This window comes from Scyliorhinus canicula, chromosome 15 (genome assembly GCF_902713615.1).
Source record: "Scyliorhinus canicula chromosome 15, sScyCan1.1, whole genome shotgun sequence".
NCBI lineage: Eukaryota > Metazoa > Chordata > Chondrichthyes > Carcharhiniformes > Scyliorhinidae > Scyliorhinus > Scyliorhinus canicula.
Genome location: NC_052160.1, coordinates 86135134 through 86148111, shown reverse-complemented (window position 1 = coordinate 86148111; position 12978 = coordinate 86135134). Strand labels below are relative to the sequence as shown.

At 48.8% G+C, this 12978-nt stretch overlaps 1 protein-coding gene across 4 annotated transcripts in view; it reads left to right on the top strand.

Annotated features, from left to right (window-relative positions):
• The window catches only part of LOC119978900 (methyltransferase-like protein 27), a 62497-nt gene that overhangs the window by 15010 nt on the left and 34509 nt on the right, over positions 1-12978 (top strand). For all 4 annotated transcript variants that reach the window (XM_038820829.1, XM_038820830.1, XM_038820828.1 and 1 more), the window contains one exon: positions 2402-2530. In XM_038820829.1, coding sequence (XP_038676757.1) covers positions 2402-2530 — 129 coding nt within the window. The remainder of the gene's footprint in view (positions 1-2401; positions 2531-12978) is intronic.

Genomic DNA, 12978 nt, shown 5'->3' with positions numbered 1-12978 from the left:
ACTCGGACAATCCCGCCCCATATCTTTCATCCATGTCATTTAGATAAATTGTGCGGGTTGGATGGCATCCCGGGTCACTGTCCGTCTGGAGTTTGCACAGTCTCCCCTTGTCTGTGTGGGTCTCACCCCCACAACCCAAACAGAGGTGCAGGGTAGGTGAATTGGCCATGTTAAATTGCCCCTTAACTGGAAAAAAAAGGAATTACATTTATTTTTAAAAAATTATATAAATTGTAAAAGGTTGTCGCCCTGCACTGATACCTGCTGCACCCACTTGTTACATCTTGCCAGCAACCAGATTATGACACATTGATGCCTATTCTTTGTTTCTTGTTAGCTCTACAATCTTCAATCCTTGCCAACATATTACCTCCTACACCATGAGCTTTTATTTTCCGTAATAACCTTACATGTGGCACCTTATCAAATGGCTTCTGGAAATCTAATTACAGTCCATCCACTAGTTCCCCTTTACCCAGAACACATGTTATTTCTTCAAAGAACTTCAGTAAATTGGTGAACATTGGGTGGAATTCTCTGAAAATGGGACTATGTCCCCACGCCCACGAGAAAATAGACGTGAATCACTCTGGACTTTCCTGGAGAAACTCCACAGTGATTCTTCATTTTGAAGGGGGTTAGAAGGGCCCTGGGGTGCTCCACAAAGCTCCGGCTGCCGATACAGGGCCCTGCAGTCTCGGCCGTGGGTCCTCGCATGCTCACGGTGGCCGCCTATTGCAGCGGCCCGAGCTACATGGCGGACCCCCACATTATAGCCCCTCAAACAAATTGCGCTCGCCTGCCAATCGGTGGCCCCCGATCAGAACCCTGGCCGTCCTGGAGGCCCCCCCCCCCCCGGCAATGGATCCCCCACCACCACCAGGGCGGCCGTGGACTGGGTCCACAGCCGCTAATCCGAGTTCCCGCCGGTGGAACCATGTTTGAGCCACGCCAGCGGGAACGCGGGCAGCTGCCGGTGGTGAATCGCCACGGGGGCCTCTTTCAATGGCCCCAACCGGCGCCGCGTCGACCGTGCACGTGCGACTGGTGGCGATTCTCCAGTCCACGGAGAATCACGGGAAGGCGTTGGACCTGATCGCGGGTCTGATGCTCTATTCTCCGCCCCCACGCTGAAAGCAATTTCGGTGCGGAGGCTCGGAGAATCCCGCCCATTGTTTCCCTTTCATAAAACCATGTTGATTTTGCCTGATTACCATATCTAAGTGCCCTGCTATAATGCCTTTAATAATAGCTGCTGACATTTTCCCAATGACAGGTGTTAAGCTAACTGCCCTGTAGTTTCTTGCCTTCTGTCTCTCTCCCTTTTTGAATAAAGGAACTACATTTGCTATTTTCCAATCAACAGGAACCTTTCCCGAATCTAGAGGGGGGATTCTCCATTGGCTAATGCTGAAATAGGGAATTACACTTGGGCTGAATATAGGGTCCAACACCAAATTCGCGGCGAGTGCAGAAAATGAACGCCAAATCGCAATTCTCCGTCACCTCGACAGCGGTGTCAATGCGGTCCACAACACACGGACAATAAACACCATTGGCATATCATTAGCCGGCCCAACCTAGTATTCTCTGGAGCCTCCACGATGCTCCGCCTCTGATGGGCCAGATTCCCGACGGCGGGGTTGACTTGTGCTTTTAAAAATAGTGAAGCTGGCGTCGTGGCTGCTGAGGGAGAGGGAAGGAGTACGGAAAGTGTCCAACATCACCATGGTTTGCTTACAGTTGTGCTGCTGGCCGGGGGGCTTCTGCCAGGGCTGGGGAGAGTAGTGGGCAGTGGCTAGACATTTGGCTGTGGAATCGAGGTGGACGGACACGTAACACCATTGCCGCAGCTGGAAAGGCAGCCCTGCAGCTGCACACGACGCTAACAGCCCGCTGTGAACTTAGGACCATGGGTGGTATAGGTGCCTCCCCAGGCCATCAGCTAGGTACCCTCTGGCACCAGCCGACCCATCGGCTGTATGGGTGAGCCCCAGTATAACCAGTGCCATCTTATTGGAAGGGATGGTGTGTGTGGGGAGTGAAGTATATATATGTGGCTGCAGCTTGTCAGCCTCCCGAGTGTCAATCACGCACCCGGCTAATCCTGCAACGTTTTTCATTGGAACCAATTATGTTCCACGTAGCCCCTCCACAGTTGCTGAATCAACCCAGGGTCACCGCCAGTGTTGCTGTCGCGAAAGTCCATGACTCCTGCGTCAACACTTATTCTCAAAAACTGAAAATCTCGCCCAGCGAACTTTGTAAAATTAAAACAACCTTCAATGATCTCACTGCTCCAGAATAAGCACCTCTCACTTTGTGCTCTAAGATGCAAACTATACAGAGCAAAACTCTTCAGTGACCAGGTTGCATGAATGAAATCTCTTTCTACTCACAGCACATGAGTGTGATGGATTACCAGGCTCCCCGGTTCGGTGTGGAGACTGTGGACTCTGTATATCTGGGAGATCGAGAGAATGCGCTGGTCCTTGATGTGCCTTGTGGAACAGGACTAGTGGCTGATGGGGTAAGAGATGATTAAACTGCATTAAAATACACAAAGATATCAGTTTAAACCAGTGCAAACTGCTCTCACCATTCATTGTTCTGTTAATAAGTGAGAAGTTTCTAGAATGCCTACAGCTGGGATTTTCCAGCCTCACCATAACAGGAGTTGCCGCGGGAGGTTTGGTGATCCAGCCAGAAGTCACTTGGCATTCGGCAGGACTGGACAATCTGGCAGCTGGCGGTGCTGGAATATCCCAGCCTCTGTTTCCTGTATATATCAATGTTATTGTTGGTGTGATGGAGGGAGAGAAACTATGAAGTGTGAAGTTTTGGTGTGGATCAGGTGAGCACAGTGACAGGTCTTCTTCAAATGGATCCTCAGCATCATCTTCGAGGTGACCTGGGGCTGGGGATTATGTTGGATGTGCTGGTGTATCTGGGCCTACTGCTGCCTATAAGAGAGAAGAGATAGAGTCAGTTCATGAACAGGCTGAATACAACAACTGCGAATATCAGGATGTGATCCACTCATGCAGGGCTGGTTTGCACAGGCTTCTGGGAGAGGCCTATCTCGCCTTCCCCACAGGAGCAATCTCTGCCCTTCCCTGTTAAATCGGCAGCGCACCCCTGGAATTTGGAGAGATCCTGGAAGTCCACATTCCTTCTTCCAGTCTGGGATCTCTCCTCCCTGTTGTGAGCAAGCTTGGCCTCCATGAAGACAAGGGGATGGGATGTGACGAGATGTGAGGAGGAGAGGTTAGGAAGCTTGCACACCTTCTGTGTGTACTGAGCTCTCCCCAGTCAGGAATGAGGGTGGAGTTTGTGCAGAATGTGATGCTGGTGAGTAGACTTTCAATGCTAATATTCCCACCCCCACTGCTGATAATTTAAGAGATCGCTGAGCTGAATGATGCTTTGAGTGCATGACGACATTTTGAGAGTGTGTTTGATGTGAGCTGAATGATGACTTAGCCTAACAGTGCAGAAGTGATCACTGCACTGGATGCTGTTTCTCAGTTGGTTGCACATAGAGCTGACCTCCCTCGCAACCACCTCCCAGGTTAGTGCGGTGAAGTTGGTGGACCTCCTGGACCCATCCCTGGGATAGTGGGAATTCTGGTGTAGGTGCACACCACAAATAAGAGCCTCCAGAGAGTCATTGCTGAGTCTTGGCAATACCTTTCATTTACTTGGAGCCATCTCAGCCTTGGTTATCCATGTAGCTGGGCTGCTGAGAGATTTGTGTGCGTTCAGCTGGCATTTATAAATGGTGCCATGATCTCCGACCCCTTAGGTTACAGCAGGGTGGAAAAAACCTTCTGATTCGTAGGAAGCTGCTCACCAATGCATAATTAATGAGCTTCAAAATGTAAGATCGGGGGGAGATTTTCCGAGTTGCTGATCAGCAGGGGACCTGCATTAATCCCTAAGATCATAAACGAATAAGTTAAAGTTAAGTTTATTTTTCCTGAGACATGAAGGATTTTTATATTGTGGAAAAGGTAACTTCCAAAGATGGTTGAGAACAAAGGATATGGAGATGAAAGAGAAAATAAACGTATTTAAGGAAAGATTGAAGGCTACATGTGAGGAATGGCTTTGTGAGATCATAGAATCCTAATAGTGCAGAAGGAGACCATTTGGCCCATTGAGTCTGCACCGACCCTCTGAAAGAGCACCCTAACTAGCACCACTCCCATGTAAACCCGTACCACCACCTAACCTTTGAACACTTTGGGGCAATTTAATATGGTCAATACTCTTAATCTGCACAATTGGACTATGGGAGGAAATGGGAGCACCCGGAGGAAAACCACATAGACACAGGGGAAAAAGTGCAAACTCCAAACAGACAATTTCCCGAGGCTGGAATTGGACCCAGACCCCAGGCGTTGTGAGGCAGTAGTGCTAACCACTGTGCCGCCATGTTGCTGGGTTTTGAAGGAGGTAATTTGGCCTCGGGTTTGTGCTGGCATCTTGAAAAATATGCTATTCTGCGGCACACCTGTCAGGTAAGCAGTCTCCCCACCCCCAGCGAAGTGGCTGTTCGTTCCAGGAAGCAAGATCTTGTTACAACATCTTGGATTTCCATCATTTGAGTGAGATAGAAAGAGAATACCTGTGGAAAACCTTTCTTATAGCTACAGTGTACACCGTGTGGCCACAATCATTCTTATCTTTGGCCCAAATTGGATGTTCATAAAGCTGACCCTTCCTGAAGGTTCAAATTGAACATGTTACTTTTCCATTTTCAAAGTTTAAAGAAGAATTTAATTGGGCTAGAATATCCAGACCCAGAAGAGAGGCAGGATTAGGGAGACTGAGGGCAGACTCTTCTAACTTGTTGATAGCTGGCAGCTTGACGCTTCAGTGATAATTTCTTGAATGTACCCACTAGACCAGGCTCCTCTTTGGTCCTGTATGCAGACTCTCTGTATGGTGATGGTGGATGGGGGAGAGGAGTAGTGATGGGAGAAGGAATGGGAGGAGATGGAGGCATATACATTTCACCATAGGGCTCTCTGTAATACATTTCTCTGGGGGGTGACAGTGGGCCGGACCTGTACGTTGCCCTTGTGAAGACACTGGGCGGGATCGGTTTGCTTCTCTACACTGTTCTCCGTGCATAACGTCATGTCCGACACCCCTGTGGTTCCACCTGGCATGACCTGGTCCAATGCCCTTCCTTTCCGCAATTGTGACAGTTTCCATGGACTGGTTTCGGCTTCTGTGGGGCATTTGAATTAGGTAAAGCATTATTTGTTGACTGAAATGATAAATCCTTTGGCTGGAACCTGGTCTGGAAAGCAGGAATCTTAATCCATATCTTGGTCAATTTGAATACATCGATCTATTAATATCGCGTCTGTTGTTGATACTCGGTCCCACTCAGGAAACACCAATTTTAATGCATTAGGCAAATCCGTTCTCAAACCAGCAATAAAGGCAACCTTCAACTGCCCAAGAGTACTTGTGTCCCAAGCCTCCTGTCCCTTCAGCCATTCTATTCCTGAGTGCTCCGTCCATACTTTCCAGAACCTTTCTTCATATTCTGATACTTCCTCTGTCTTCTTTTGAATACAAGTGGTAACCTTTGTCCAGTCAGTTTTTGGCAGGTTATATTTGAACAGCCATTGCTTAACTACAGCCCTTCCCTCTTCTAGCTGTTGTTCGTCATCCCCTCGTGCTTCTTTAACCTCTCGAGAAAGCTGTCCGTTATCATTAGGAATCATTACTGACAAAACTTTGACTTTTTCCAATGGGTGGAGATTGAAAATATGTCGGAATCGCTCAAGCCCTTCCCTTCACCGGAGTCACTCTAGGATTTAGAGGATTCCAACTCAGTTACAACTCGGATTCTGTGGCCGCTTTTGGTGATTTCTTTTTTTGAATGCTTATTATTTATTTGTTTTTACTTCGGAATGAAGTGAAGCTTCCGCGGAAGAGCTTTCGGTTACGGCTAACTTCTTTCTCATTGGGACGGTATGTCTTACTTTCGGAGCAGTCTGTATTACCTCACAAACTGGCGGAGGTGGAGGAAAAGGCTGGGATTCTGTGATCAAATCTACTCTTTCGGGGATGGGCCTCAGTTGCCCATTGAGGGCCCATTGAACAGACGTTCCCCCAGGTCAGAAGTTCCTCCGGTATCCGACATTTCAGTTCCCTATTCTGAATCAGAAGTCCTGATACTTCCATTTTAAGCTTCGCATTTTACAACTCTAGCTCTCTTTTTCCTAATCATAACTCATGTTTCGATTATTCGACTCATAGACTTCACGTTTAAGTCTCGCAACTTCTTGCTCTAAATTTTCTAGCTTTTTGAGCTTGGGTTTTTCTCTCTTTCGCTCTTCACCAACTGCCTGTAATTGCTCTTTTGTGTTTTTTATTTCACAATCATAGTAGGTACCTGCTATGCTCTCATTTATCCTTCGGAACTGGCTCATTACAATCAGGGACCATTTGGTCTGGTCTTTATTTATTAAACGTGTAGCTTTTCCCCAAACTTTCCGTAGATCATCAAGGGACCATTGTCCTTTGGAAGTCTCATACTTTAAACATTTCTGTTCAATCCTGATACAAAATGTTACAAACCTGAAAGTAAATTTAAGATTTGTGTTCGCATTCAGATTCAACTTTGAAAACAAGAGGAACAGTTTTAACGCATTCCTGGATTGTAGAAACGGGTCCATTTGCTTGACCTCGGTACAAGAATTAAATCACATACAGTTGGGCAGTCATTCTTGAAGTGTTGGATAGTGTAGGCTTGCACGAGGTGAACATATACCACCAACACTGAGGAAGGTTCAACTCTATTTCATTAACTAACTATTAACTAATCGACATACGAGAACTGAGGGTTTAAACGATGCTAGTTTAAACTAGAGACCTAAACCTGTCCAAACCAGTTGATTCTCTCAGCACGTGGTGTGAGTCTGTGCTGGGCTGGAGAGTTCTTGTTACACTCAGAGGCAGCACCCAGAATGAGCTGGAACCGTGGTGCCCTCTGCCTTTATCGTGTGTGTATTCTAACTGGTGATTGGCTGCGGTGTTTGTGCATGTTGATTGGTCCCAGTGTATGTCCATCAGTATGTGTTTGCACCATGATATACTGGTGTATATTATGACTCCCCCCCCCTTTTAAAAAAAATATTGATGTGAAAATGTGATAATAAATAGCGTGGGTGTGTGAAGAATGTACCTAACTAAGTGTGAGGTGCGAGGACATATGTACAAATCTAAATGTAGGAAACAAGGCTATGTACAAAGGAAGGTGCCTGGTGCAGATGATTAATATGCAGGAACTTGAACAAAAAACGATGCTATTTACAAACCACTGGAGAACGAATTTAACAAGGAAGGAAAAAAAAGCTCAGAAGGTCCACTTATTTGCAGAGTTCATAAGTTCAGTCTCTGAGGTGGACGATGAACTCTGGTTGACCGCCTCAAGGGTGGGTCAATAGCTGCATCCAGTTGAGCATGGGGACATGATCGAGGTTGGGGGTGAGAATCAATGGCACCATCGTCCTGAGGGTGCGGTTCATCAGTAATTGTGCAGGCGACAGCCCAGTGGAGAGTGGGGCGGAGCGATAGGCTAACAGAGCAAGATGGAAGTCAGAGCCAGCATCGACAGCCTTGTAGAACAGCCTCTTGACTATATGAAACCCCTTTTCCGCCTTGCCATTGGACTGAGGGTACAGGGGACTGGACGTGATGTGTGCAAAGTTGTAGTGTCGGGCGAAGCTGGCCCATTCCTGGCTTGTGAAACAGGGGCCATTGTCCGACATTACCGTGAGCGGAATGCCATGCCGGGCGAACGTCTCCTTGCACGCCCGAATAACAGCCAAAGATGTGAGATCGTGCAATCTGATGACCTCCGGGTAGTTGGAGAAGCCATCAATGATAAGGACGTAGTCCCTGCCCAATGCGTGGAATAGGTCGATGCCCACCTTGGTCCAGCACCAGCTGGCGCATGCTGTGCGGGATCACGATGCGATCCAACTTCAGGAGCACCCCGTCAACAGCCGCTAGGTTGTCACGGACATTGTAAAATTGTGGGCATTGGCCCTTGAGCCACCTGTCTGACATTAAACGCATCACACGCTGCAGAAGGGGGTCAGCCACTGCCTCGTGGCGAATTTGTACGAGGCGTGCATCCGATGCTGGCAAGTGGGAGGCTGCGAGTTGAACTTGAGCATCGATTTGGCAGATGAACCCTTCGTGATCGCACAGAGTGGTGACAGACCTGGAGAGGGCATCGGCAACGACACGGTCTGTGCCAGGGGTATAAACGAGTTGGAAGTCATACCTCCGTAGCTTGAGTAGAATGCTTTGAAGGCGAGGCCTCATGTCATTCAAGTCCTTTTTTATAATGTTGACAAGCGGACGATGGTCGGTTTCAACAGTGAACTGCGGAAGTCCATATACGTAGTCATGGAGCTTCACGACTCAGGTCAGAAGGCCGAGACACTCTTTCAATTTGCGCGTAGCGCTGTTCTGTGGGGGTCATTGCCCGTGGCGCATACGCAACCGGGTTCCATGACGAGGACTCGTCTCATTGCAAGAGCACGGCTCCAATCCCAGACTGACTGGCATTAGTGGAGATTTTAGTCTCTTTGTTCGGGTCGAGAAAGGCTAACACTGGGGCGGTGGAAAGCTTGGCCTTCAGTTCCCTCCACTCGAGCTCGTGAGCGGGGAGCCACTGGAAGTCCGTAGTTTTGCGAACCAGGTCTCTGAGGGCTGTGGTGTGTGAGGCGAGATTCGGGATGAACCTTCCGAGCAAATTCACCATGCCTAGGAACCGGAGGACCACTTTCTTGTCTTCAGGCATTTTCATGGACGTGATTGCTGCAATCTTGTCCTCATCCGGACGCACCCCTAGGTGTGAGATGTGATCCCCCAGGAACTTAATGCTCGACTGGCTGAAGGGGCATTTGGCCCTCGTCGACATATACTTGGACACCGTCGATTCCCTCCATCATCTGCTCCATTATTCGATGGAAAACGTCGGACGTGGAGATGATGCTGAATGGCATTCGGTGGTAGCAGTATCTGCCAAAGGGCGTGTTGAATGTACACAGATTTCTGCTCGATTCATCCAGCTGGATTCGCCAGAAACCCTTTGAGGCGTCGAGTTTTGTGAAGAGTTTGGCGTGGGCCATCTCAGACGTGAGTTCCTCACGTTTCGGAATCGGGTAGTGCTCCCGCATGATGTTCTGATTAAGATCTTTAGGATTTATGCAGATCCTCAGCTCGCCAGACGGTTTCTTAACGCAGACCATGGAGCTTACCCAGTCGGTCGGTTCCGTGAATCTGGAAATAACCCCTTGGTCCTGGAGGTCTTGGAGCTGTTGCTTGAGGCGGTCTTTAAGGGGCGCTGGGATTCTGCCAGGTGCGTGTACCACAGCGTGGCATTGGGCTTGAGTAGAATCTTGTATGTATACGGGAGTGTGCCCATGCCCTTGAAGACATCGTGGTATCGCTGCATGATGGAGTCGAGTTGCGCCCTGAAGTCTGTGTCAGAAGATGCAGACACGTCGCTGGGAGAGAGAGAGTGAACCCTCTGCACTAAATGGAGCAGCTTACATGCCTGCGCACCAAGCAAGGAGGCTTTTGAGGCGGCAACAATTTCAAACAGGAGAACAGCTGTGTGAGTACGATGTGTCACCTCAAGTTGGCAGGATCCACTGGCAGCGGTGGCATTGCCATTGTAGTCAAGCAGTTGACACGCAGATGGCAGGATGGCAGGCTGGACACGGAGGCTGCGAAGATCAGGCGACGCAATGAGATTGGCGGAGCCGCCAGTGTCCAGGCGGAACCTGACTGGGGACCTGTTGACCGTAAGGTGGCACACCACTCATCATCCGGGTCGATGCTGTGAATGTGGATGGGTTTGGTGCCACGCTTGGGAGACATCCTGTTCATGGTTATGATGCCAACTTTGAATGGGGCCTGTGGGTCATTGCAGGCAAAGTCGGAAGAGAGATCTGCAGCAGGTTAGTTAATGGCAGGCTGAATAGTCCTGTCGTCTCTGCGGGGCTGGGTGGAGCTCCTAAAAGCAGCAGGCAGGGAGGACCTGCACAGAGTAGCAGGCAGGGAGGACCTGCACAGAGTAGCAGGCAGGGAGGACCTGCACAGAGTAGCAGGCAGGGAGGACCTGCACAGAGCAGCAGGCAGGGAGGACCTGCACAGAGTAGCAGGCAGGGAGGACCTGCACAGAGTAGCAGGCAGGGAGGACCTGCACAGAGTAGCAGGGAGGACCTGCACAGAGTAGCAGGCAGGGAGGACCTGCACAGAGTAGCAGGCAGGGAGGACCTCCCAAAAGCAGCAGGCAGGGAGGACCTGCACAGAGTAGCAGGCAGGGAGGACCTACACAGAGTAGCAGGCAGGGTGGACCTACACAGAGTAGCAGGCAGGGAGGACCTGCACAGAGTAGCATAGTGGCCGAGTTTGCCACACTGCAGGCAGCGTCGGATCTTCGCGGGACATTGCCACTTTAAGTGGGCGGAGCCACAGTTGCCGCAAGCCGGTGCGTCGGCACGTTCGTTACGCCACCGCGCATGCGCGGGGCGGTCCAGTGCGTGCCTGCGCGAAACGGTCCGCGGCGTCACCACATTCGTTGCGTGTCAGCGCAGGAGTCCGCGAAAAGCACACAAAATGGTCGCCATCGTCCAGATCCAGACCCTGGAAAGATTTTATTATTTGGACCGGTTCTGCTTCGTAGGGAGCTTGCCGCGCCGTTTCAGCGGCCTGGATGTGGGAGAAGCGCGTGGAGACGTGTTCATGGAGCACAAAGGTCTCAATGGCCATGGACAGGGTGAGCTGCTTCACTTTTAGTAGCTGCTGGCGCAGGGGCTCAGATTGGACACCAAAAACTATCTGGTCACGGATCGTGGAGTCAGAGGTGGACCTGTAGTTGCTGGACTGCGCAAGGTCGCGGAGGTGGGTGGTAAAGGACTGGAAAGGCTCGTCCTTACCCTGAATTCGCTGCTGAAACATGCATCTCTCGAAGCACTCATTCATATCGACCTCGCAGTGGCTGTCGAACTTTAAGAGGACTATTTTGAACTTCGATTTGTCCTCCCCCTCAGCGAAGATGAGCGAGTTGAAGATGTAGAGAGCATGGTCCCCGGCTGTGGAAAGGAAGAGAGCAATCTTCCGTGCGTCCGAGGCAGCTTCCAGGGCCTTGAGGTACAGCTGGAAGCGCTGTTTAAACATTTTCCAATTTGAGCCCAGGTTCCCGGCAAAGCGGCGGGACGGCGGCAGGCGAACGGATTCCATTCTGCAAGTTGGCCTGAGACTGGTGGAAGGCTGATCACTGGTAGGTAGTGTCGTATTCAATATTTTCCCCGCTTCCGGACTGTGATAGAAAGGTGCAAACATGATTCATTAGGTAAGCAAAACTGAACTTTATTTACGAATTATAACTGACTGCTAGCAGTCTGGCTGAGACTTGAAGTCGGAAGGCAGTCAAATACAAACTGCTGAGTTTGTCCCAAGTCTGCGATATTACAGAAGAATAAGGCGATTTTTATACATTATAGGATCAAGATAACATGAATACAACTTGGTCAGGAATTTGATCGAAAGTAAAACATAAGTAATAATCGCTACAATGGCGTCACCTTGCTGACCTTTAGGGGAATGGAGTTTCATATCATTATCCTGTCTTTGTTTTAAGAAAGGAACAAATTTGTTTACGAACAGGAAGAGACAGTTTTTCAGCTTGGTATTTATTGAGACTGCTTCTAGGTTCATGACGAACAAGCCTTATCTAGAATTTCAGAGTCACCCAGTTCTCAGGTCATGTTGACCTCGGCTGTATCTGTGTATTTTGTATCTGTGCCTTAGGTTTAAATTCAATTGTACCAAGAAGACTTGACTAGTTTTCCCATCATTCCATTATTTGCTTCACACAATACCGCACTAGGTCTCAGAAGTACTAACATCCCTCAACTACTGGTACCATGAAGTGTTGGATAGTGTAGGCTTGCGCGAGGTGAACATATACCACCAACACTGAGGAAGGATCAACTCTATTTTATTAACTAACTATTAACTAATCGACATACGAGAACTGAGGGTTTAAACAATGCTAATTTAAACTAGAGACCTAAGCCTGTCCGAACCAATTGAATCTCTCAGCACGTATTGTGAGTCTGTGCTGGACTTGATGAGTTCTTGTTCTACTGAGAGGCAGCACCCAGAAAGAGCGGGAACCGTGGTGCCCTCTGCCTTTATAGTATGTGTATTCTAACTGGGGATTGGCTGCGGTGTTTGTGCATGTTGATTGGTGTCTGTGTGTGTCCATCAATGTGTGTCTGCACCATGATATACTGGTGTATATTATGACAATTCTTATAAGTACCAGAGAGAAATTAAAACCGATTATTTTTTCCATCACTTGTAACGGGCTCCCTCTTTTTAACTCCACTCGCTGGCTTATTTTGGGTTTGGTTCTCTGTTACCCAAACCCATCAATGCCCGAGTGATTCTCTCTCTTGCCGGTGGAACAACGGCCACCTTGCGCCTACTTCACTAGAGTAGCGCCCCCCCAAGAGAGAGAAAAGGAAACTGCTGCCTATCCACTACCTGGCAGCCTTTCCTGAGTGGACGGGTTCGAATCGCCCAGAGTACCCTCGTTTCTCGACTCCGGAATTATGGTAAGGGATATTTAAATTGTGACCCGACCAGAGATAACTGATGAGAAAATGAAAGAGCAAGATGGACTCCAATCGAGTTCAAATCATATATCTTTTATTAAACACCAAGATTAAACCTCATCACCACCAGAAAACAACATATAGGTATCTTATACTCTATAACTATGACTATGGGAATAAAACTGCGGACACAACGTAAATTCGAACTTTAAACAGTATTAGCAATGTATTACACTATGAAAGGTTCATGCACCCACCATTCCCACAAAGCCTCAACTGCTGTGTTACCCTCGGGAACTTCACGAAT